This window comes from Polypterus senegalus, unplaced genomic scaffold (assembly GCF_016835505.1).
Source record: "Polypterus senegalus isolate Bchr_013 unplaced genomic scaffold, ASM1683550v1 scaffold_1529, whole genome shotgun sequence".
Lineage (NCBI taxonomy): Eukaryota > Metazoa > Chordata > Cladistia > Polypteriformes > Polypteridae > Polypterus > Polypterus senegalus.
In genome coordinates, this window is record NW_024385929.1 from 59,719 (window position 1) to 85,514 (window position 25,796).

Here is a 25,796-nt window from a genome sequence, read left to right on the forward strand (position 1 = left end):
TTTGTATCTTACTGTATGTCTCCTTTTAGTCTGAAGCTGTATATTTTAGAAAAATATCTGTAACAAAGTTGATTCTTAAATGAAACATAAATGAGAATTTCTTTGAGTCTCATGAGCCATCAAGATCAACCTTTGAGCTGTAAAACTCTCCCATGGGGAGTATTTTTCAGCAGCCATCCAAGTCCTCTGAGATTATGGGCTTCCATTAACACATTGCATGCTATATGACTGAAGAGATTTGCCTTGCTCTTCAAAAGAGTCGTGAATATCTGGCTAATGTCGAGGTTTTAAAACACTAGCTAATTGATATGGATGAGTTTAAGATTGTCACCCAGTCTATTTTTGGATCCTGTCCTGGCAACAATGAAACCATTATACTGGATACAATGGTCAGAAAATGGATTTCTGGAAAGAGAACTGTAGGCATTTTATAAATGTGTGGCTTCCATTATTTTATTGCAGCTGTGTATTACACATTACAAACAAATAAACAATCTCTCCACGCATTCGACTGACAACTGATTAGCCACAAGATTGCATTTTCAAAGCATGTATTAATTCTACAAGGACATAAAAGTTACAATTATCATTTTCCTCGAAATCATAATGGGATTCTCTTGTTATATTAAGTTAAACTTTGCAGGGCTATTAAAAGTTCCTACAAAACCATGCAAAAATTCCAGCCTTGGAAACGCATTTTGGCTTGGAGAGTGAGCTTCTCTCTTTCTTCGTATCTGCTACATTTTTTTTTTTTTTTTTTCCTTGTGTACAACCTGGTAATTCTGGCACTTGTACCACTGGTCGAGAATTGCTGCCCTAAGACACATCCCTTCAAACATACCAATGTAAAATGTCAAGAGCAAGACACCTAACATATACATGTATTTGTTTAGATTCCACCTACTCCACTAAAATGAGTGATTTAACTCTCACCCCATTACTTACTTCACTAAGTGCACACTTAGTATCCCTAAAGCTCCACTCCTGTACCCCTTTGTCCAACTTACTAAATCTCTGTATTTAGCGGCATAAGACACTATGGTGTATGCACACAGTAACTTTAGAAAATATTCAGCCCCTTTACTTTTACACATCTTGCTGTGTTGCCGGCTTGTGATAAAATTGTTTAAATTAATTTTCCCCTCATTAAACAACATTCAATACCGCAAAATGACAAAGTGAAAACAAGATTTTTTTTTTAGAAAGTTTTGCAAATGTATTAAAAATAAAACCTCTAATATCACATTGACACAAGCACTCAGTGTCATAGCTCTGGCTCTGATGCATCCCATCCCGTTGCTTATCAAGGAGATGTTTGGAGTCTGCCTGTGGTCAGTTCAGTTGACTGGATTGATTAGAAAAGGAACACACCTGTCTTTAAAAGGACATCAAAAACAAACCCTAAGGTTGAAACAAAAGGATTGTTTTGAAGTACAGATCAGGGATGGGTACAAAAAAATCTGCAGCATTGAGGCACAATGGCCTTCATAATTCTTAAATGTAGTTAGTCTAAAACTATCATAATTCTTCTTAGAGCTAGAAATTCCAGCCTGATTTCCAGAGAACATGTGCGATAATAGAAGAAACTTTATAGCAGAGTGATCAGATGTCTGATTGGAGTTTCCAAAAAGGCACCTAAGGGACTATCAGACTATGAGCAACAATATTATCTGGATTGATGAAACCAAGACGGAACTGTTCAACCTCAATTCCACGCATCATGTCTGGAGGAAACCAGACACTGCTTATCACCTCTGCAATACCATTCCAGAAGGAGGCATGGTGGAGGCAGTACCATGTTGTGGGGTTGTTTATCAGTGGCAGGGTTCTGGGAGACAAGACAGGATTGAGGAAAAGCTGAACAGATCTAAATACAGAGATACCCTTAATGAAAACCTGCTCCAGAGTGCTCTGAATGGAGGGTCACAATGAGCCCAAACTTGAATACAATTGAACACGTATGGAGAGGCATGTAAAAACTGTCCACTGATGGTCTCCATCCAAACTGACAGAGAGAGAGGATCTGCAGAGGAGAATGGCAGAAATCTCAAAATTCCAGGCTGAAATTGCTGCCAAAGGTGCCTCAATGACGTACAGAGTAAACGCTCTTAATACTTGAGTCAATGTGAGATTTACATTTTTGTTTCTAATAAATAAAAACAAATCCTGAAATCATATTTTCCCTTTTTACTTTGTCATTTTGGGGTATTGAGGAATTCACTATATACACACTCACTGGCCACTTTATTAGGTACACCAGTTCAACTGCTTGTTTCTTGGCACACTTTGGGCCTCTTAGTACCAACTGAGCATTGTATAAGTGCCACTGCCTACCTAAGTGTTGTTACTGACCATGTCCATCCCTTTATGACCACCATCTTCTGATGGCTACTTTCAACAGGATAACGTGCCATTTCACAAAGCTCAAATCATCTAAAAACTGGTTTCTTGAACAAGACATTGAATCCACTGGACTCAAATGGCCTCCACTGTCACCAGATTGACTGGGCTGAAGCCTGAAACACAATGATGAACTACTTACCTATATTTATTTTCAGTAGAATGCCCAGTGGGTGTTGGACAGTATTTTATCCAATTCCCCACCCCATCACCACCACCCTGTGAAATCCAGCAGATTTTGTTTTTTTCTCCAGCTTAATTTTTTTTTATTATTATTATTATTATTATTATTATTATTATTATTATTATTATTTTTCTGCTTTCTTGCCATCTTACTTTGTCATTGTAAAGACTTAAAAGACTTAGACTAAAAAAAACTATTATTCTATGCATAAGAACTCTATTTTTCTATTAACTATATATCTATTTTATGCAAGTGCATATTTTGTTTGTTCATTTATACTCATCTAATTGAATATTTTTTTCTTTTTAAACTTTTTCTTTGACATCTTGTAAAATCCCTTGAGCACATCCTTTCTGTGAAAACGTGTGATAGAAATAAATGTTGTTTTATGTAATAGCTGCATTGACAGCAGTAAACACCACAGAGACAGCATCTAAGATTATGAGTGATATGAAGTGATATCTCAAATTTCCCTTTGGAGATTAAAAAGTGAAATCAAATATCTTATCTTATCTTACCCACGGAGAAAGATGGCTAGAGTAGCAATGTCAAAGGTTAAAGTTATACTAGTCATAGTATGCCATGTCTAATGTTAAAAACAAAGAGAGTCTGATTCTTCAACTCTTAGTATACATTTTGAGAGAGAGGGAGATGAAGAGTGGGAGAAAAAACATTTTATGGAACGGAGTTCTTTTCACAATACAAACAAACATATAAATTGATTAAAATAAAACAAAAACACATCAGGAGGTTTATTTATTTCAACTTCTGGGAGATTGTGTCAGGCTACCAATAATCTATACCTATTTTTATTACACACATTCCCAGATCAATAGTTGTTTGAGAGCCCTGGGGCCTCATGTATAACATTGCACATAGAATTTACACTAAAACTTGTCATGCAGACAAAACTGGAAATGTTTGTATGCATAAAAAAATCCAGATGCATAACACTGTGCATACTCCAAGTTCCGTGCCCTTTCCCTTTATAAATCCGAATGAATGTGAAATTTATGTGCACTCGCCTATAGCCCCACCCAACTCCCCTAGAATTTAGCCTATTTGAATATGCAAATTAATAGAAATAGCCCATTCCATTCAGTGTTTTGTTAAAAGACACTGGCAAAAGCACTTTGAAAAAGAAGAAATTTAGCAAATGTGAAGTGGAGGCAAGGAAAACATACTATTTGTTGGCTTAAACAGTGGTATAAGCAACAAAAGGAAGTTGGAGAGACACAGAGTGGCAGAGAAACTCAAAATTTCAAGTTCACAAAGTCACACACAAGTGGTCAGATATCTAAGTCAATGAGAAAAGTAAGTCATAGCTCAGTGTCTGTTTATTTTGTTTCAGACATTATTACAAAAGCTGACCCCCATGCCGAGGATGCAACTTAAGGCAGTGATGGTGCTGCTGTGGCCAGCATATCTTCAGACGCTGGCTGCACACACATCTGTGTCTTGGAAACCGTGTGCTGACAGGCACTGTTCTGAGTCACAAATATAATAGTGGATGCTGTAAGAGATGTGGCCAATGAACTTAGGATTAAAGGGCTGTACTATGTGATGATATTGATCACAAATTAAAAGAATTGGTTAAAAAATCAATGCCGCATTTGATTACCTGTTTCTACATTCTACTCATTACCTTCAAACAAAGTTGCAACAATGTCCGATTTGGCTGATTATTTGGTGGGTCAGGTTTAGGTCCATCATACAACATCTCTTCAGGTACGGGCAAGTCACGATTGTGTGTCACATTACGCTACATGAATGCACAATGAGACACACTTTCTTTGCACCATGGAGCAGCACATTAATGGAGTGGAAATGCTTTTTATTTACATAAGCACATTTATTCTCTGAAGGCACCTTTACAGGAATGTGTGTGCAGTTTACCAGCCAACTACATTTGGAAAACCGGACGTTGCTGCAAATTGTGGTGTGATGTTTGTCATTTCAACCACATTGTAAAGAAATCTTATCTATCTGGATGAAAAGCAGAGAATACTATCCTATACAGCTGCCATGGTGCAACTCAGCAAGTTCACTTTGAAAAGCTCCTGTGGCTGAAAACCTAAGAGTGGGTAGAACTTGCAAAGGCACACAGCCAGAAGGATAGCTCCTGGAAATCAAAATCGACTTAGAAGCCAGTCGTCATCATCATCTGAATATGCCGATTTAGAAGCCAGTCGTCATCATCATCTGAATATGCGCTCTCTTCCAATTCTTCATTTGCAATGTCTTCTAACAACACTAAACCATAGAAAGTAGGAGTTAGTACGTATTTCAGAGGCACCATGAATGATAATGATAATTAAATGTGTATACAGAATATAAGGACTAAACTAAAATGAAGCTATGAGAAAGCCATTTTAAAATAAAGAGTTTTTAGCAGTTTGTTTAAAGTGTTCCACTGTATTAGCCTAGTGAATTTGTATTGGTAAGATATTCCAGATTTGAGGTCCATAACAACAAAAGTTTAGCTCTTGGAATTATAAGTAGACATTCATTTGAAAATCTAAAGGTGCGATTTGAAGTGTAATGTGACAGACATTCTGAGATATAAGATGGAGCAGATTATTTAAGGCTTCGTAAACCATAAGCAGTATTTTAAAGTCAATTCTAAATGACACAGATAACCAGTGCAGTGACATCAGAACTGGTGTGATGTGCTCAGATTTTCTTTTCCTAGGCAAGATTCTAGCAGCTGCAGAGTCCCACCCATTGACTAAGATGATTTCTAAGAATGTTGTGATCAATGGTGTCAAATGCGGCACTCAGATCTAAGAGGATGAGAACAGATAAATGGCCTCTGTCTGCATTTACCCGCAAGTCATTTACTACTTTAACGAGTGCAGTTTCTGTACTGCAATTATTCTAAAATAACATCAAGTGGAGTTCTGAATGATTCTAAAGTCCTCCTGGCTACTCCACTACTTGATCACTTATTCCACACATCTGTGGTTGTCTATGTGAAGAAAAACTTCCAAATGTTTGTGTGAAATTAGGGTTATTATCAATTTATGGCCAAGTGTCAGTCAACAACCAGACAAAATTCAATGAAGCAAACACCAGTTCTAAGTAGACACTCATTTGAAGATCGAAGGTTAAAAGGTTTTAATTTGTTAATATTCAGAATATAGAATATCATGTGTTGTCAAGTATAATTACCACAACTAACAAAAATTTTCTACCTGCCAGGTAGGATTCAAACCAATTTAAGACCCTGCCAGAGAGGCCCACCCATTGACTAAGGTGATTTCTAAGAATATTATGATCAATGGTGTCAAATGCAGCACTCAGATCTAAGAGGATGAGAACAGATAAATGGCCTCTGTCTGCATTTACCCGCAAATCATTTACTACTTTAACGAGTGCAGTTTCTGTGCTGTGATTTGTTCTAAAACCCGACTGAAATTTATCAAGAATAGCAGGTTTATTGAGGTGGTCATTTAATTGCAAAATGACTGCCTTCTCTAGAATTTTACTTAAGAAGGCAGGTTAGAAATAGGGATAAAATTTTCAAAAGCAGAGGGGTAGAGATTAGGACAGCATTTTTCACTTAAGAAACATAGCTAAAGTTAGGCCTCTTATATCATTGAAAGATGCTGAGAAATTAATTCACGCTTTTGTTTTCAGTAGACTAGATTACTGTAACGCACTCCTCTCAGGACTACCCAAAAAAAAGACATAAATCACTTGCAACGAGTGCAGAATGCAGCTGCTAGAATCCTAACTGGGAAAAGAAAATCCGAGCACATTTCTCCAGTTTTGATGTCGCTACACTGGTTGCCTGTGTCATTCAGGATTGACTTTAAAATACTGCTTATGGTTTATAAAGCCTTAAATAATCTCACTCCATCTTATATTTCGGAATGTCTGACACGTTATATTCCAAATCGTAACCTCAGATCTTCAAATGAGTGTCTCCTTAGAATTCCAAAAGCTAAACTTAAAAGAAGTGGTGAGGCGGGTGGCCTTCTGCTGCTATGCACCTAAAATCTGGAATAGCCTGCCAATAGGAATTCGCCAGGCTGATACAGTGGAGCACTTTAAAACACTGCTGAAAACACATTACTTTAACATGGCCTTCTCCTAACTTCACTTTAACTTAATACTGATACTCTGTATATTCAATTCTTCATAATAACTATTCACAGTGGCTCTAAAATCCGTACTGACCCCTACTCTCTTCTGTTTCTTTTTCCGGTTTCTTTGTGGTGGCGGCCTGCACCACCACCACCTACTCAAAGCATCATGATGCACCAACATTGACGGACTGAAAGCCAGAAGTCTACGTGACCATCAACATCAGGTCCTTCCATGAAAACCCTAAATACAAAGAGGACTGTTTGACTTATGTTAGGTAGATTGCCCAGAGGGGACTGGGCAGTCTAATGGTCTGGAATCCCTACAGATTTTATTTTTTCTCCAGCCTTTGGAGTTTTTTTTGTTTTTTCCGTCCACCCTGGCCATCGGACCTTACTCTTATTCTATGTTAATTAATGTTGACTTATGTTTATCTTTTATTGTGTCTTCTATTTCTCTATTCATTTTGTAAAGCACTTTGAGCTACATTTTTTGTATGAATATGTGCTATATAAATAAATGTTGATTGATTGATTGATTATTTTTCTTGAGTAGGGGTTTAACTACAGCAGTCTTAAGACAGTCTGGGAAGACCCCGTATCTAATGACGAATTTACTATGTCAAGAATATCATCAATTAGCACGGCCAATACTTCATTGAAAAAAACTTGCTGGTATTGGATCAAGGACGAGGTGGAGGGTCTCAGTTGAGAGATTATTTTATGTAAATCAGGTAAATCTATCCTGGTGAAAGAATTTAATTTGTTTATAATATAGTACTGGGGTTTAAGAGGATCAGTATTGGGGAGATGTACTATGTTATTTCTAATATCATTAATTTTGTAATTAAAAATATAGCACTGTTTTGCCAGTTTGCAAAACTAAGCAGAAAAGTGCATACACATGATGAGAGGCTCCCATGAAAATGTGCATGGCTTTATGACAAGTTTAGTTTTTATACATCTCGAAGTGAGCATGGAAACTGGTGTACACAACATTTCTTTGTGTATGCACCATTTATACATGAGGCCTCTGGGGTGGAATATCTTCAATTTTAAACTGCAGGCTGTAATTTATGCATCTGTATGTGTCAGTTTCTTTTTCAATATGTGTATGACCTGGGAATGGGAAATAAGTACAGATGCCACAGAACGCTTTTCTTTAATTTATAATGTAGGAACAGTTGTACACCATAGGATTATGAATTACAGAATTAGTTTACAGTTTTAGAAAGGAAGACGTTCAGAGGTACAAAATCAAATATTTTTATCAGAGTAATTTGTCATCAGGAAAAGATAGCCAATTAAATGTGTGCAATGTCACATGTCCCAACACCCCATGTGTACATTTTAACATAAATATAACTCACTCAAGGGACAAGAAGGACAATGACAGACAGGTGACACAGAAATAGATGTCAGACATTAAGAGATGTGAAAGTTGATTTGGATGTCAGAAAATGTAACCTATGAACAACGCCAATCAGTAAGCCAAAAGCTTCACAGTAGCCCTTGACATTTCTGATTTTCAGTAGGCCCTGCTATCTAGTTTATTTTCTACTATATTTTCTTCTATATGGTATTGTTATGTGTTAATAAATACCATGTTGCTTTTATACTTTGCCTTTTATCTATAGTGAATGAAATAATAAAAGGGTACCTAGTGCCGGAAAAACTGAGGCTTTCTTATCCACAGGGTTTATCAAAGCTGTTAACAGATGCAGAACACATAAAATGTTTTTGGTTAGTAAGTGGCAATAAACAAAAAGAATTGTGCTTTTATTTGTGCTGTGATGACACCTGCCTGTTTGTCAGTGCTGCTGATAGTGAGTCCCTGAATCAAGAATTGTGAGAAGGGATGGGGCTATCTGGAAATGCGCCCCATAAAAGCAGCTACTGACAGCAAGGAAGCATTGGTGCACAGATACAGTGGGACAAAACTACCATGAAATTCTCAAAGAATACAAATTAACCTGTAGCAATCGCCCGATAAGCGAACGCGATACCTACACTTCACAACGCGAGAGGGAAGTGGACGATATTTGAAGGATAAAATAGCATTAACATATTCGGTCCTCGGCCCCTCTTGTCCCCTATGCAAGCCCTTAAATAACTAGCACAAAAAAAAAAAAAAGTCACACGCAAAAGATAGTGGGACTGATAAATATATTGAAATTTGACGTTTACATTTACTTGCCCGGTGCCTGAGTGCTCATTAGTGAACCCTTCCCAACGGCCAAATCCTATCCCCGGTTGACACAGCCAATAAAAATAAAAATAAAAAACTGTTCTCAAAAAAGCAAAAGAAATATTTAACGCAGTCCACATATCAGGAGAAAACCCTGCAGTTCAGTTCCTACCATATAGCATGAGGAAACACAACAGTCCGAAGGCGAAACGGCTTCTCCGCTGACTATCACGAAGAACCGTACTCATGGATCCGACTCACCTGACGAGAGCACCAGGAGAACACCGGTACCTGGCCTCTTCTCGGGGTTCGTCACCTGATTATTTCTTCGGGGTGGCCACCCACAAATAACAGACGACCCTGGGTGACGTAAGATCCTGAATGATTCTTAGATAGTCGCATCCTTGCTTCCTGCCTTTCTCTTTCTTTTTTCTCGTCCTTCCTTGATCCGCCATTCCCTTAAAAAGAAAAAGTTTCCGGCCGAAACATCCTTTCCCCTTTCGGTTGTTATGGAAACAATACGCTGGCAACAGGCTGCTGGAATATTTACCGGGCGGGATCCTCCCAGCACTGGGTCGTCATCAAAAGTGCCTGAAGGGCTATTTACAGACATCCTCCCCAGCCACATTATAAAGTGACGGAGAGTCCAGAAGGCCAACCCGACTAACAAGCTATGTAGCCTTGCTACAAACCTGCTTACTGAAAGTAAGTTCACAATATGTATTGTTAGCAGGAAATGAACACAATTAAGTGTATGATAAAGCGTCAGTCAATGAGTACAGAAGAACCAACCCATCCATTATCCAACCCGCTATATCCTAACTACAGGGTCACGGGGGTCTGCTGAGCCAATCACAGCCAGCACAGAGCGCAAGGCAGTAAACAAACCCTGGGCAGGGTGCCAGCACACACACAAACCAAGCACGCACACAATAGGGACAATTTAGGATCACGAATGCATGTCTTTGGATTGTGGGAAGAAACCGGAGTACCAGGAGGAAACCCACGCAGACACGGGGAGAGCATGCAAACTCCACTCAGGAGGACCCGGGAAGCGCGATCCCGGGTCTCCTTACTGCAAGGCAGCAGCGCTACCAACTGTGCCATCGTGCTGCCAGAACCAAAAGCAAGAAATATATATACCTGAAACGTGTATATATATATATATATATATATATATATATATATATATATATATATATATATATATATATATATATATATATATATATATACAGTATATATAATGGTGGGTAGCTGGGCCTTGCCGGGGACCAAGGAGAAAGCGTGGCCAGAGCGTTACCTTCACCGGGATGCTAGATGGCAGCTCCACTGGGTTGCAGTGGTGCCTAGGACTCCCTGCAGGGCTACATGGGAGTTGGAGTTTACTGCAGCCCTGTTGGGGTCCGTGGGCACCACTAGGGTTCTGCAGCAACTGCTGAGCCCTCATGGGCAGTTCTTTCACCACACCTGGAAGTGCTGCCTGAAATGACTCATCAAGCACCTGGAGCACTTCTGGATGCCTTATATATAATAGCAGACACTGCTCAGTGAGCCAGTGTCGGGAGGAGGGATATATTATTTATTATATTAAAGGAGAAACCAATTTTGCATAAGAAAAATATATTTTACATAAGACAAAGCAACACATATCAAAACCAGATTAACAACTACAATTGAATTGTGATGAGAAATATGTAATAGTTGATCCACAAACAACATATATATATATATATATATATATATATATATATATATATATATATATATATATATATATATATATATATATATATAGTAAAGACCAGCCCGCCACAGACAGACACAGAATATCCCAAATATACACACGCTTTATTGTGTTTCCTTTTTCACAACACAATCACCACAATGCTCAAATCAGCAGTGCTAAAGCTCTCAGTCTTCTTTCTCTTTTCTCCCTTCTGACTCGCTATCAAGTGTGGCAGCCTCCTTTATACTGCACATATACATATACAGGTGTTTCTTGCTTAACATCTGTCAGATTTATATATATATATATATATATATATATATATATATATATATATATATATATATATATATATATATATACTGCTCAAAAAAATGAAAGGACCACTTTTGAATGAGAGTAATAGCATCAATTCAATAACACTTGTGGGCTATTGATCTGGTCAGTGAAGTAGCAGAGGGCTTGTTAGTCAGATTAAACTGCTTTGGTGTTAATGAAATGAACAGGGGCAACAATGAGAAGACCCCAAAACAAGAATGGTTTAACAGCTGGAGGCCACTGACATTTTACCTCCTCATCTGTTTTTTCACACATTTTGCATGGTGGCTGGTTCACTTACTTGGCAAGATATATCTATGGTTAGAATATGTAACTAAAAATCAAAATAAATATTTAGAAAAATGTAAGCAAAAACTACTGGACAGGAGATAAACTTACCTCACCAATATTAATTTATTAATTAAATACTGAAACAGTTGCAGTATCACTGCTAAGCTCCATCGACCTGGTGGAAAAATAACAGACAGGTTACCTCTGAACCCGGGTGAGCAAAGTTAGATAAAGCTGGTTATGTTAAGGTGTGGGCAAAGGGACGAAGCAGCTGAGAACATGTGGAGCTTAGAAGCCCTGAGCAGATTTGAGGAGTTGCCAATTAAAGAGGTAGCAGGTCTGGGTGCTGAAGAAGCTAATGGTCATTCTAAGTATGAACTACTTATTCAATAGTCCTAATTCTAATCTTCTCTGTCTAATCTTAATTGTCAATCAGTTAAGTTGCCTCTTCAGGAGATATGAATGTTTACTTTGGAAATATACCACTTGGTGGCAGCATTAGTCTTACTATACTGAGAATGAATCTAAACTGCCTAGTATTTAAAATTTGTACCTCATCTTAAATTGGAATTGTGTAATCATTTTAATGAGAGATAAAACACATATAAAGGGTCTGGTGCACCCGTAGGCAAACCCTGCATATTTTAAGTTGGTGTAAAAGGCATTTTAAGATCACAGAGACTAGTCCAGCTGAAACCAGTCAAATCTGAGTCAATATGGTGGTACTTCCGGTTAAGCTGAATTCTGGGAGGAAGAGGCGGGCACAGGTGGAACAGGTTCCAGAAGTGATGTAATGGGAGTCGGTACATCAATCATTCTGTCTGCAGAGGGGAAAGAAGAAGAGATACATAATGTTGCTGCTTAGCTCCCTCGGCTGGCCTGGGGTAGTATTGTTATTATCTAAGCCCTTAAGGTGTTCCACATGTACATGCATGTGACATAATATTTCAAAAATAATGATGAATAGTATTACAATAATGTAACATATGGTTTGAAACAATCAAGACTTAACACAAAAGAAACATATTGTATGTGTAGCCCTGCAGGTAGGCCCTCCAAACTGCAGGGAAAAACCTGGGGTTGGTGGCAGAATTGGCAGTCCAGCCACCGTAACAAACCTCCCACTGTTCCATTCCATCTGAACTAGTGTTGTGCTGAGGTGTCACCCATCACATGGCCGCACTCGGGTCTTAATCTGGGATCCTGAATTGGTTTGTCATGTGGTGGGTGCGGCAATGTGTTGTATCAGCACCTGCTCCTAACTCTCTCTTTCTATTGTGATGGACAGCCAGCAGCTCAACCCAGCCGGACGCCTTTAATGGAAGGAGGGGGGAAGGCTGTTACTTGTGGACACTCTCCCCAAAACTCTAGATGGCAGCTCCCTGGAGTGTAGCGGTGCCTCAGATTCCTGCACGCATCCTGAGAAATGGAGTCAAGTAGTTTCTCAGCCCTGTTGGGTGCCACCAGGGGAGGTGTGAAAGTCCCTGGGGAGTCATCCTTCCCTTGAAGCCCAGAAGTAGTTCAAGTAATGAGGGTGGAAGCCCCACAGTACTTTCGGGCTGATTAAAGAGTTGGGATTCTTCATCTGACCCGGAAGTACTGGCAGAAAGGGGACTGGGCGGTCTCATGGTCTGGAATCCCTACAGATTTTATTTTTTCTCCAGCCGTCTGGAGTTTTTTTTGTTTTTTCTGTCCCCCCTGGCCATTGAACCTTACTCTTATTCGATGTTAATTAATGTTGACTTATTTTGTTTTTCTTACTGTGTCATTTATTTTTCTATTCTTCATTATGTAAAGCACTTTGAGCTACTTTTGTATGAAAATGTGCTATAGAAATAAATGTTGTTGTTGTTGTTGTTGAAGGACTATATAAAGAACTGTTGGAAAACCAGCAAACAATCCGGATTTGGGAGGGAGAGTGACAGAGCTTGCTGGGAGGTATTGAGGAGAATTTTGTGGTTAGTTATGCTGATTTATTGCTGTTTATTGTGGTTGAGGTGTTTTGGGCCACAATACAAAGAAGAAGAAAGAAAATAAATATCTTCTTGATGATTTTATCCCATGTCCTGTGTACTGTTTGTTGGCTAAAGGTGGGCAACAGCGACACCTAGTGTCCACTTTGTGACACTATATCAATATAAAACTGTGTGCCCCAGTGGTCAAGAGTCCAAACTGCAGTATGAAAAGAGGCCACCTCAGATGGACTTGTAACAGAGAATCCTCCTCTGTCCAATTGCATATGTTTTGGCACCAAGTTGACACCCATGTGACTTAAGCATCTACTCATTAAAACCCCCATGACACTGACTGCTTTGACCACCAGGTTGAAAATTAAGGAAAGACTTACTAATAGAAAGGACACCACTGGAGTGACATCTGGTCAAAGAAAGGCCCTGCATGACATATGAAAACTAGAAAGCCATATGGGCAACAGGAGAGTTTTTCAACATTCCAGTGCTGAGACATTTGATCCTCCAGTACACTGTATGCCCAGTTGTGGGCAGGGGTGATATAAACATGCAATGATTCACTATGACACTAGTGAACAAGTAAACCTATTAGTTACAGAGCGGGCAGGTAAGAAGTTGCAGAGCATTCTGGTCAACAGGAATTCTGGTCCTTATTAGATGGGGAATCTGGGGTCAGGTTTCCTGTTGTAGAATGTGCAAGGAAGGTGGTCATGTGCAACGTACTTAATTACAGAGCTCATGGTCCCATCTGCAATAACAGTCCCCACTTAGGGAATGTGTATCGTGGAGGATGACAAATACAATGCAATTTTTAATAACAGTGCATGCATTTGTCTCTGTTATATACCATTTGGTATGAGATTCATAAAAGCAGTGTTACTGTGGGATTTATTTTGCACAAAAAGGTGTGACTGTGCCCACTAGCCCTTAATGCAGAAATCCCACTACAATATAGGGCATGAAACAAACGTCTTCTATTTAAAATAATCTTTTTAATCATGTTTCCTATACATCATTAATACATTTTTAAATGAAACTTAAAAAGTAACATTTATTTTTGCTTAGTAAAGTCTTTTTTGATGGTGCTCCTATTGCCGGTCGCAATATAAAAGTCACCTTACAAAAGTCAAACACGCACACAGTATACTGGGTTGCGCAGAAGCTGAAATTACAGTATTGTGATTCTTCCGAGTAACTTGCTGTGTTTCGAATAATAGGAAATGAGGCAGAGCTCTGTTCTAGGCTAATAATCGCCCCCTTGCTGCCTTCACTTACGGGACGGACACAAACGCAATCCGTTTTCTCAATTAAATGTGGCGGCTCACAAGAAAGCTAGAGAATGTATTTTTATAGACAGCTCTTTTCACTAGGTAAGTTCTTCAGATTCTGTCATGAAAGTGTATTGATTAATCTTTAACGGAACTTATACGCTTTCAATTTCTTTTATTTCAGGTCTCCTGTGCCTTTGTCTTCACACCCACAGCTTCACTGTGACATCTCCCGGTGGTGACACGGTGTTCCTGAACTGCTCGTACCCTAATGGCTCATCGATGCTCTGGTACAGACGACTCCCTGACCAGCCTCCTCAGCCTCTGCTGAAGACATTCAGCTCTAAATCTTTAAGGTTCACTTTCTACATTGAGTCGGAAGGACACTTCACTGTGAAGGAAAATCACACTTTGGTCATCCATAATGTGTCAAGTAACGACACGGCAACTTATTACTGTGCAAGGCTGGAAACAGACGTGTGCCGCTTCGCTGAAGGGATCGACCTCAGAGTGGACGGTGAGAGCGAAACGAGCGGCCATTGATTCATATCTGTAATTTACTTAGTAGGTCTGTGAAATTTTAGGAAAGTTGGTGAAATTCTGATGCCGTAGTTTTTGTGAAAAATAGTTTAGACAAATGTGCGGCTGTTTGTTAGGCACTGTTTTGTTTAAAGCTAACATTTGTGTTTAAAGCCTGGAGCTGCTCACTAACCTGACTTCGCATATATGCCAGACTGCAGCAATGATCAAATATGCTTACAGCTAATGTTTCAATAACAGTTATAAATACTTATATGGAGATTTGTTGGTCAATCAAACATAGAACAAGCAAAACAAACATACATAAATGAATAAATAAATAAATATCAAACTAGCCATTAAAGAGCTAAAGAAGTTAAAGAAAACATGTATCATGGTTGGCTTTTTATTTCAGCTGTAAAGAAAACCTAAGTAAAATAAAAATATAGATTATTAAAAAAAAAAAAACACTTTAACCTTAAGATATACCGCTCAACCAAACACTTTCAATCAGTTCTTTCTCAGTTGATATGTCAAAAATGTAATAGGCACCATGATAGGCAAACATATCTTTCATAAGTTTGCGTTTGCCTTTTTGTATAGTGCTCAGTAAAGAGTGCTATACAAAAATTAGTTGTGCACACACACACACACACACACACACATATATATATATATATATACTTGTAAAAGTTTGGGCACCCTTGCTTAAAATGTCTGTTACTGCAGCGTTTCTCAACCTTTAAGTATTTGCGACCCGAGTTTTCATAACAGTTTTAATCGCGCCCCCCCTAACATTTTTTTAAATGTAGATGCATATTTTATTATACCTACTTAACTTTTATCGACATTTATCTAACTCTATATTTATTTTTCTAGTATCAGAATGTAGTTTAAGTTAATTTGTTTTGGTTTCAACAGATTTTTTTCATATTTTTATTCTTGTTTTCTTTTTTCACATCTTCGCTCCCCTTTTGTTACTTCGCCTTCTGGGTGGCCCCCACAATTTGAGAACCACTGTGTTACTGTGAATAGTTAAGTGAGTAGAAGATTAGCTGATCACCAAAAGGCATCAAGTTCAAAGTGACACATTTCATTTCAGCATTTTATGCAAGACTAGTGTGTTGTTGTTTTGTACAACTGTATAGTGAAAAAAGGAAAGGAGCACCATGCAAATGACTGGGCACCCCAAGATAACTTTTCCCAAGGTGGTCTCAGACCTTCATTAGCCCGTTAGGACTAAGGCGTCTTCACAGTCATCATCAGGTAACCCAGGTTACACAAATTACAAATCTGTATAAATTCTTGGACTCCTCAAACCTTCTCTAACAACCTCAGCCATGGCTCCACTAAGCAGCTGCCTAGCACTCGCAAAAATAAAAAGAATTGATGTTCACAAAGCAGGAGAAGGACGGCTATAAGAAGATAGCAAAGCTTTTTCAGGTCTCCGTTTCCACAGTTAGTAATGTCATTAAGAAATGGCAATTAACAGGAATGGTGAAGGTCAAGTTGAGATCTGGAAGACCAGGAAAACCTTCTGAAAGATTTGCTTGTTGGACTGCTAGAAAGGCAACTAAAACATCAGTTTGACTGCAAAAGACCTTCAAGAAGATTTAACAGACTCTGGAATGGTGGTCCACTGATCTACTGTGTAGCACACCTGAACAAATATGACCTTCCTGGTAGAGTCAGCAGAAGTAAACCTTTCCTGCATCTTAGCCACCAAAAGTTTGCAGATGAACATCTAAACACACCTGATGCATTTTGAAAACAAGTTATGTGGACTGATGAAGTTATAATAGAACTTTTTGGCCACAATGGGCAAAGGTATGTTTGGAGAAAAGGGTGCAGAATTCAAGGAAAAGAACACGGCTACAACTATTAAGTATGGTGGTGGATCAGCCAGGCTTTGGGCTTGTGTTGTAGCCAGTGTCAGCATGGCTTAATGTCATTGGTAGAGGGAAGTATGAATTCAAATAAATTTCCAGCAAATTCTGGAAGCAAACATCACACCATCTGTAAAAAAGTTAAAGTTTAAAAGAAGAAGGGTCCTACAAGAAGATAATGATCTGAAATGCACTTCCAAATCTACAATGGAATAATACCTCAGGAGGCACAAGCTGATGGCCCTCACAGTCCCCTGACCAAACATTTGAGAAATTGTGGAGAGAACACAAAGTCGGAGTCAGTGCATACCAGATGGCCCAAGAATATAATAATAATAATAATAATAATAATAATAATAATATAATAATAATAATAATAATAATACATCTCTATATATATAAATATAATCCAACATCTGTCATTGGGTTTATTCTTACCGAGCAATATATTCACACTAACCTTAAACAGCGCCTGCAGGCTGAGGGGAAGGGGAAGCGTGACGCCAGGAGTGGGTAGCCGGACAGGACCCTCCTCACTCACATGCCAGCCTCCGCTTGAGTTGATGTACCACTGCATTTTGGAGGGTACCTTACCTCCGCTTAGCTAGTGATACCTGTTTCTTTGTTGATTTTAAAGTTTGTCCTGTTTCACTACTGCACGGCAGAGCCATGGGGACGGCTAGTTTTATAGATATAGCACCTTTCCCATACTCAAGGGCTATAGCAGAATTAGAAGCCTTTTCAAGCCTGAATGAGTGAAAATACCTCAAGTAAGAATTAAAATATTAAAGAACTGTGTCATCTTTAACTGTATGCTTTTAGGTGATTACTTAACTGTTGTAACTATTTACAGTAACAAACATTTTAAACAATGCAACTTTTGCATGCCATTGTACATAAATATATATATGAATACATACACACGTATATATATATATATATATATATATATATATATATATATATATATATATATATATATATATATATATATATATATATATATATATACTAGTAGAATACTCAAGGCCGCAGCGGAGAAGTAGTGTGTTAAAGAAGGTACGAAAAAGAAAAGGAAAAATGTTAAAAATAACGTAACATGGTTGTTAATGTAATTGTTTTGTCATTGATATGAGTGTTGTTCTCATATCTATCTATATATATATATATACCCGTGCTTGGCAGCGGAGAAGTAGTGTGTTAAAGAAGGAAAGAGAAAGAAAAGGAAACATTTTGAAAATAACGTAAAATGATTGTCAATGTAATTGTTTTGTCACTGTTATGAGTGTCGCTGTGATATATATATATATATAGCAAAATACCCAAGCTTCAAGAAATATGTCATGTGTTTAAGAAGTTATGAAAAGAAAAGGAAACATTTTAAAAATAATGTAACATGATTGTCAAAGTAATTGTTTTGTGTATTTGGCAGCAGCGCCACAAAGTTGTTTTCGTAGCTGCATCAGAAAATGTACCACGACGTCTGACACGCCTCCTTTTTACTGTTTTCTCACAGCTTGGATTGCTGCTGTCATATATATACACACACACACACACACACATACATACATATATATATATATATATACATATATATACACATACATATCTTCATATCTATATACATATCTACATATACACACACATATATATATATATATATATATATATATATATATATATCTATACTAATAAAAGGCAAAGCCCTCACTCACTCATTCACTGACTCATCACTAATTCTCCAACTTCCCGTGGGTGGAAGGCTGAAATTTGGCAGGTTCATTCCTTACAGCTTCCTTACAAAAGTTGGGCAGGTTTTATATCGAAATTCTACGCAGAATGGTCATAACTGGAAGCTGTTTTTCCATTTACTGTAATGGAGATGAGCTTGAACGCCGTGGGGCGGAGTTTCGGTGACATCATCACGCCTCCCACGTAATCACGCAGTACATAGAAAACCAGGAAGACCTCCAAAAAGCGCTGAAGAAAACATGCATTATATAATTGAGAAGGCAGCTAAACAATAAGAAGCGAAGCGAAAGTGACATATACAACCATATTCATGAGTTCTGCTACTCGAAACAAAGCACCATGTAAACCTACACTTTAAATTAAGTTCATAGACAGGCTACGCTGGCGCTTGTAATTTAGTGCCTGCCCATATAAGGTCAGTCCGTCAGCGCAATCCAATAGCAAACTCCCACTAAATATTCACGGGTGAAGGACTGTGCTTATGGAGAGGAAGATGAGATGGTCAGGGTGGTGTTTGACACAAACTCAGCTTAAACTGCGAGAAAGTTTTAAGTGCCAGGACTAAGGTAACATTAAATACAGCCATGGACATAGCACGAGATGGCACCAGCACAGCTGGGAACCTTCGATGCATGTACACCGAGTGGCTCACGGAACTGACGAGTGCACAGATAAAAGCAACAGTTCCAAAGAGCGCTGAACAAAACCGAATTACACAATTGAAAAGGCAGCAAAAATATGAAGCGCCTGATAAGCATATTCATAAATCCAGCTACTGCGGAAACAAAGCACACGGTGGAAAAAGTCAATGTCCCGCTAAAGGAAGACAGTGTAAAAAAACCCGTGCATGCAGTGTGTCAGGTCTCAGATAAAGAAGAAGACGAGCTGTTTATTGATGCAGTAAGAAACGAATCGATGAATGAAACCTGTCATCTTTACAACGATTGACAAACACGGAATGTAACTTGAACACAACACATCCTACAAATACGAACCTGATTGAAAGAAATAATGATAATCAAATCCTTGATGACAGCAACACTCAGTAACACTCACAAAACAAATACTGTATATTGACAGTCATGTTACGCTATTTTTAAAATGTTCCCTTTTCTTTTCTAGCTTTTTAACACACTACTATATATATATATATATATCCCGATCTACATACTAATAATGGATACTTTATTCGCCATCAATGATTGTTTTGGTAAAGCCATACTCAGTGTATTCATTAGATGAACGGTAAAAAGTAAGAGCGAGGGAGGATGCAGGCTGTAGTGCGCCAACTCTATCTGAATTGCGCGATCACATTTGAAAAATATATCTTTTCAAGTTCTATTTAGTCCATATGTGTCAAACTCAAGGGCCACGGGCCACATCCGCCCGCGTAATTATATCCGCCCGAGATCATTTTATATACTGTATTATTGTTATTAATGGCCCGGTATATGAAGCGCTGGTAACACAATAAACTACAGATCCCATAATGCAGCGCTTCAGCTGCCTTGCCTAACACTTACGCGCTAATCAAGTCTAGCTTATGATGCTGCAAGTTATTGCGGCTAGCTCACGCGATGCTGAAGAGAAAAGTTGATTCTGAAAATAGAGCCTTTAAAACCGATGGGAGGCTGAGTATATGTTTACTGAACCCGTGTGTCTCATTTGTGGAGCTAATGTGGCTGTAATTACAGAATTTAATCTAAGACGGCACTATGAGACAAAACATCAGGGTAACCTGAATGCAATGCAGAAGATACAGAAAGCAGAATAATTAAATAAGAATCTGACACTTCAGCGGACGCTTTACCGCGTGCACAATCACAAAGTGATTTCAAGTGAAGCTGCTTTTATGGGAGACACAAATGCACCAGTGCAACTTGCCCCACTTTCCCTGTTGCCAAGTAATGTTAAACCAAGTCGCCACTACGGTGTTCCCAAATACGCACTTTGCTGATAAACTGAGCGCACTGAGTTTGCACGGCGCTTTGGTGACTTTGAAGAACAAAAAGTCCGCTCTACATGCGGCTCGAACCTTGTGCATGTTTGGTAGCACATATCTGTGTGAGAAGCTCTTCTCAGTGATAAAGACTAACAAAACAGCACACAGGAGTCGCCTCACTGATGAGCACCTGCAATCCATCCTGAGAATCTCCACAACACAGAACCTCACACCAAACAGAAACGAACTTGTGCCAAAAAGATGCCAGGCCCAGCTCTAAAATGACATATGAGCAAAGACAACTGAATGATTTGATTTGTTATTGCTGAAAGGAACACATTTTATTTATATTTCCAGGTTTTGTTATGCAGCATGTTCATATTTGAATTTGTATAATTTTGACAGGATATATTTTTATGGAGAGCAAAATCTTTTGGGATATTTAAAATCTAAGTTTATTTTTATATAAAATTACATAAGAGTAAAGAAATTTGAATGTTTGTTCTTTTAATGTTTACTTTATTTCTAACTTGTATAATTTAGACAGGATATATTTTATGGAGAGCAAAATATTATAAGTTGTTTAAGGTTTGAGTTGATTTATTCAGGAATAATATTCCTGTCTGTTTTTACCATTCCTACCAAAGATATTTCTGTCAACTAATTAAAAATTCCTTCTATTTAAAATTTAAATAGAACTTGAACAAATACGATAGTTTATAATATCCACGCAGACTTGCACGTAAGAGCTGGAGTTATCCATTTTAACAAGCAGCGTATTGCACTGATACGAAATAGCTGTGTGTGTATATATGTAGATATGTATGTATATGTATATATATGTTTATATATGTGTGTGTATGTATATATATATATATATATGTATTTGTGTGTATATATGTGTGTGTATGTATATGTATGTGTATATGTATAGATATGTATATATATATGTTTATGTGTGTGTGTGTAAATATATATATATGACAACAACACTCATCACTCACAACAGTGACAAAACAATTACATTGACAATCATGTTACGCTATTTTCAAAATGTTTCCTTTTCTTTTCATTGCTTCTTTAACACACTACTTCTCCGCAAGTAAGCTGGTATTTTGCTAGTATATATATATATATATATATATATATATACACATACATACCTATCTATATATATATACATTACATACATACATACACACACACAAATTATATATATGTGTGCTTATATGTATGTATGTATGTGTGTGTGTGTATGTTTGTATGTGTCTATATGTGTGTGTATAGCTTTGGTCACTGAGTGCAAGGGAAAAATAATAAATTATAGTCTATAAGTTATTAAACAGTAAAACATTAACGCTTTAAGAAGTACAGGTACATTGAAATTACATTTTCTATGTGAACGCTCAAATTTGTGCCTCTGGTAATGTGCCTTACCGCATTTAAAGAAAATTAGTTTTGTGTCCTCTGCAGTGTTAAGAGAGAAAGGCTTTGGTTTGGGATAAAAGGAAAAAGGTGTAAAGAAAGGAAAGTTGCCTTTTCTTTTATATAGTATAGAGAGATGTGTTCGCTGACGCTATGATCGCCTTTGGGGACAGTCGCGTGGGTCTTGTGTAGACTGGTGAGACGCCCCGCCATTAATCGGCTGTGATGGCACTGTCAGTCCTCCACCTATGTGTGTTCATAATCCGAGCTGAGGACCTCATAATCGATAAGTGCAAAAGAAAGTGTGAATCGCCTTTAATATTATTTTGCCGTGGTGTAGAAAAGGGGTCCCGTGGTTTGCACTTGTCTGGGCTATAGCGCAGGGGAGGATGAAAAAATTAAAAGTGCTCACTTTGACTTAAGGCAGAAGCGCAGTCAGCGCCTCAAAGGCCGGCACAGCTATGCACGCACGCTGGCTGCTCGACTTTTGCTGGGCAGGAGACCCCAGTTTTGCAGACACGCTCATGATATCAAAAGTCTCAGCCTTTTGAGGTCATTCATATATTATATATATATATATATATAGCAAAATACCCGCTACCGCAGGAGAAGTAGTGTGTTAAAGAAGTAATGAAAAGAAAAGGAAACATTTTAATAATAACGTAACATGATTGACATTGTCATGAGTGTTGCTGTCATATATATGCCTGCCTAAATAAGTCACCCTCGCTTTGCTCTTACTTTTTACCGCTCATTTAATCATGGCTAGTGGCGGAAAAATTATAAAATGGAAGGAGGATGGCTTTACCAAAACAATTATTGATGGCTTAATCGATTATTCATAAAGCTTGAATTGGTGATCTGTTTTTCTGTGTTAACCTCATATTTTTTCATACTTCTTCTCAAACTAAGGTGGTGCGAGGGTAAAATGAATCGGGATGCGCTTGATCAATGTAATCGTGTACCAGGAAATCATGCATTGACAAAAGCTCCCTTTGCTTGTAATGCAAAGTGTGATTAAATGCATTATTTTTAACGCTGCTATGGAGCACATGCATCGAAGCTTCTCAGCTGTGCTTGTGCTAAGAAAAGGAAAGATTTTAAAAATAACGTAACACGCATTGTCAATGTGACCTTTGTAAGTAGTGCCTGGAGGATTCAGTGTGGAGAAACTCTAGAGACAGCGTGTGTATTAACTTGTGGATTTTTCTGTGAGTATTTGGTGGCAGTCTGACGGTTGCTTCGAAGACGGCGTAGCCGCTGAGCTCAGCTCAGAGCAAATGAGATGAATGGGAGGGGAGATGATGACGGACTCCCCACCCGCCTTTAACTGTCAATCCCCACAAACACAGTCTCGAATTTGCATAAGCACACCCCTTCACCTACAATTTTAACTTAGTTACAAAGTGATCAAAACTCGCTTATATCCCGCGCCCTCTCATTAAACTTGTATCCCGCATTACCTGTGGGCATGTGAAACGCCAGCGTAGCCTGTCTATGAACTTAATTTAAAGTTTAGGTTTACACCTTGCTTTCTTTCCGAGGTAGCAGCACTCATGAATATGGTAGTATATGTCACTCGCCGCTTCTTATTGTTTCGCTGCCTTCTCAATTATATAATGCATGTTTTCTTAAGCGCTTTTGGAGGTCTTCCTGGTTTTCTACGCGACTGCGCTGACAGTCAGTTCACGTGATTACGGGAGGCGGATGATGTCACACTAAACTCCGCCCCCACGCCTTTCCAGCTCAACTCCATTACAGTTAATGGAGAAAATACCTTCCAGTTATGACCATTAGGCGCAGAATTTCGAAATGAAACCTGCCCAACTTTTGTAAGTAAGCTGTAAGGAATGAGCCTGCCAAATTTCAGCCTTCTACCTACACGGAAGTTGGAGAATTAGTGATGAGTGTGTGAGTGAGTGAGTGAGTGAGGGCTTTGTCTTTTATTAGTATAGATACATGAAGTTCAATGAATTACATGAATATAGACATTTATTATTGAGTTTAGACTTATTAAATTTAAAATGTAGGGAATAAAGGTGGTCTTGCTTAGGGTAACACAACAAAGGGGAGCTTTAGGATGAGAGCCAAAATTTCAAAAGTACCTAACATCTTTAATGGTGGAAGTTTTCTATTGTGCTTGTGAGGTTATGCCACAAGAACAAATTGTGATTTACTGTATGTAGATTTTTTTCTCTACCTCTTCAATGCAGTATGGGTTTTATGAGGTCCTGAATCATTTATTTTACCATAGAAACTGTGATCAGGTATTCTAAATTATTTTGCTGCATTTTTGACACCATTTTGTTTGGTGGTCAGCCTTGTGTTGTTTTCTATCGTGACATGGCAATGCTTGCTGTGATATACTATGTGGTTGATGTCATCAATGCACTGCTACAAGAACTTGCATGGTGGATGTGTTTCAGTTATTAAAACTATTTTAAAAATATATATATAATATATATATAATTATCATGTTCTTCTTCTTCTTTAAAACTTATAAGTTTTTACTTTTGCTTTCTTTTATCTTTATTTAATTTTTGGTTTAGATTGGGGTATTGATAAGGTCAGACTCAAGCGTATTTTGCTACCACAGAAGAACCTGAAAATGTTGATCAAACCACAGAGTTCTGAAGGCAATGTTACACCTAATTTACATGGAAGAGCTGGTGAGGGTGCCTTTAGTGTTTTGAAGCATTATGTTGCCCCTTAACTGTTAGTTAATCCAAATGACAGAGCCAGCCCTGGGTATTCATGTTTGGTAGGACTAATCTTTGGTTTTGATTCTCTGCTTGTCTTATGGTTTGTTTCCTGGTCATCCCCTTAAATTTGGCAGCTTTTCCTGCACAAGGATAACACATACTGTGCTTGCAAGTTTCTAATTTGATTTATATTAGTTAAGAGTTGGGGTGGCACAGGGCACAGTGGATAGCACTGCTGCCTTGCAGTTAGGAGACATGGGTTTGCTTCCCGGTCCTCCCTGCATGGAGTTTGCATGTTCTCCCTGTTTCTGCGTGGGTTTCCTCCGGTGCTCTGTTGTCCTCCCACAGTCAGGTTAGGTGCATTGGCGATTGTAAATTGTCCCTAGTGTGTGTGCTTGGTATGTGTGTGTATCCCGCGGTGGGCTGGCCTGTATTTGTTCCTGCCTTGCGTCCTGTGTTGTCTGGGATTGACTCCAGCAGACCCCTGTGACCCTGTGTTAGGATATAGTGGGTTGGATAATGGTTGGATGGATAGTTAAGAGTTGTGTATAAATTTTGATTATGGTTACTTTTACTTTTCATATTAAACCTAATAAAGTAGCAAAAATGCATTTATAGCAGTCAATATGCAGTTTTTTTTTTTAGTTCAAGGGATAGAAGACGATCATTTTAAAAGTTAGTGTAGGGATAAACCTGTGTTCTCTTTATATTGTGTTATATTACACAATGAGTTTAAGTAACAAAATGGAATCACAATTTAAAATCTAATAAAAAATACATTTTTGCTTTAAATAAGTAAATCCTGGATTAGTGAAGTGAGCAAAAATTATTTAAAACAAACAAGGATGTTACATTCTTAGAGTACGTGCATGCTTATAACTTATTAGTAGATTCTGTACTACAAATATGAATTTAATGATTACACAGTTTCTCCAGATACAAATATCTGTACAAAATCCTAGGCTATGCCCACACTACTACAGCTGTCATTTATAAATGCAAACATTAGCCTCCATGTTTGCCTTTTGTCCACACTACCCTTGTATTTTTAACCCCAAAAATGGTGACTTTTGACAACACTCCACAGCCATATATTTCTGGAAATGCCAACTCCACATTTCAGTGTGGGTGCTT

The 25,796-nt window shown here is 38.2% G+C and overlaps 1 gene segment (V, D, J or C); it reads left to right on the forward strand.

Annotated features, from left to right (window-relative positions):
* Positions 1 to 14,335: 14,335 nt before the first annotated feature.
* Positions 14,336 to 15,011, forward strand: LOC120522483. The segment is given in 2 exon segments: positions 14,336 to 14,538; positions 14,621 to 15,011. Coding segments are annotated over 2 exon segments (390 nt in total).
* The last annotated feature ends 10,785 nt before the right edge of the window (positions 15,012 to 25,796 follow it).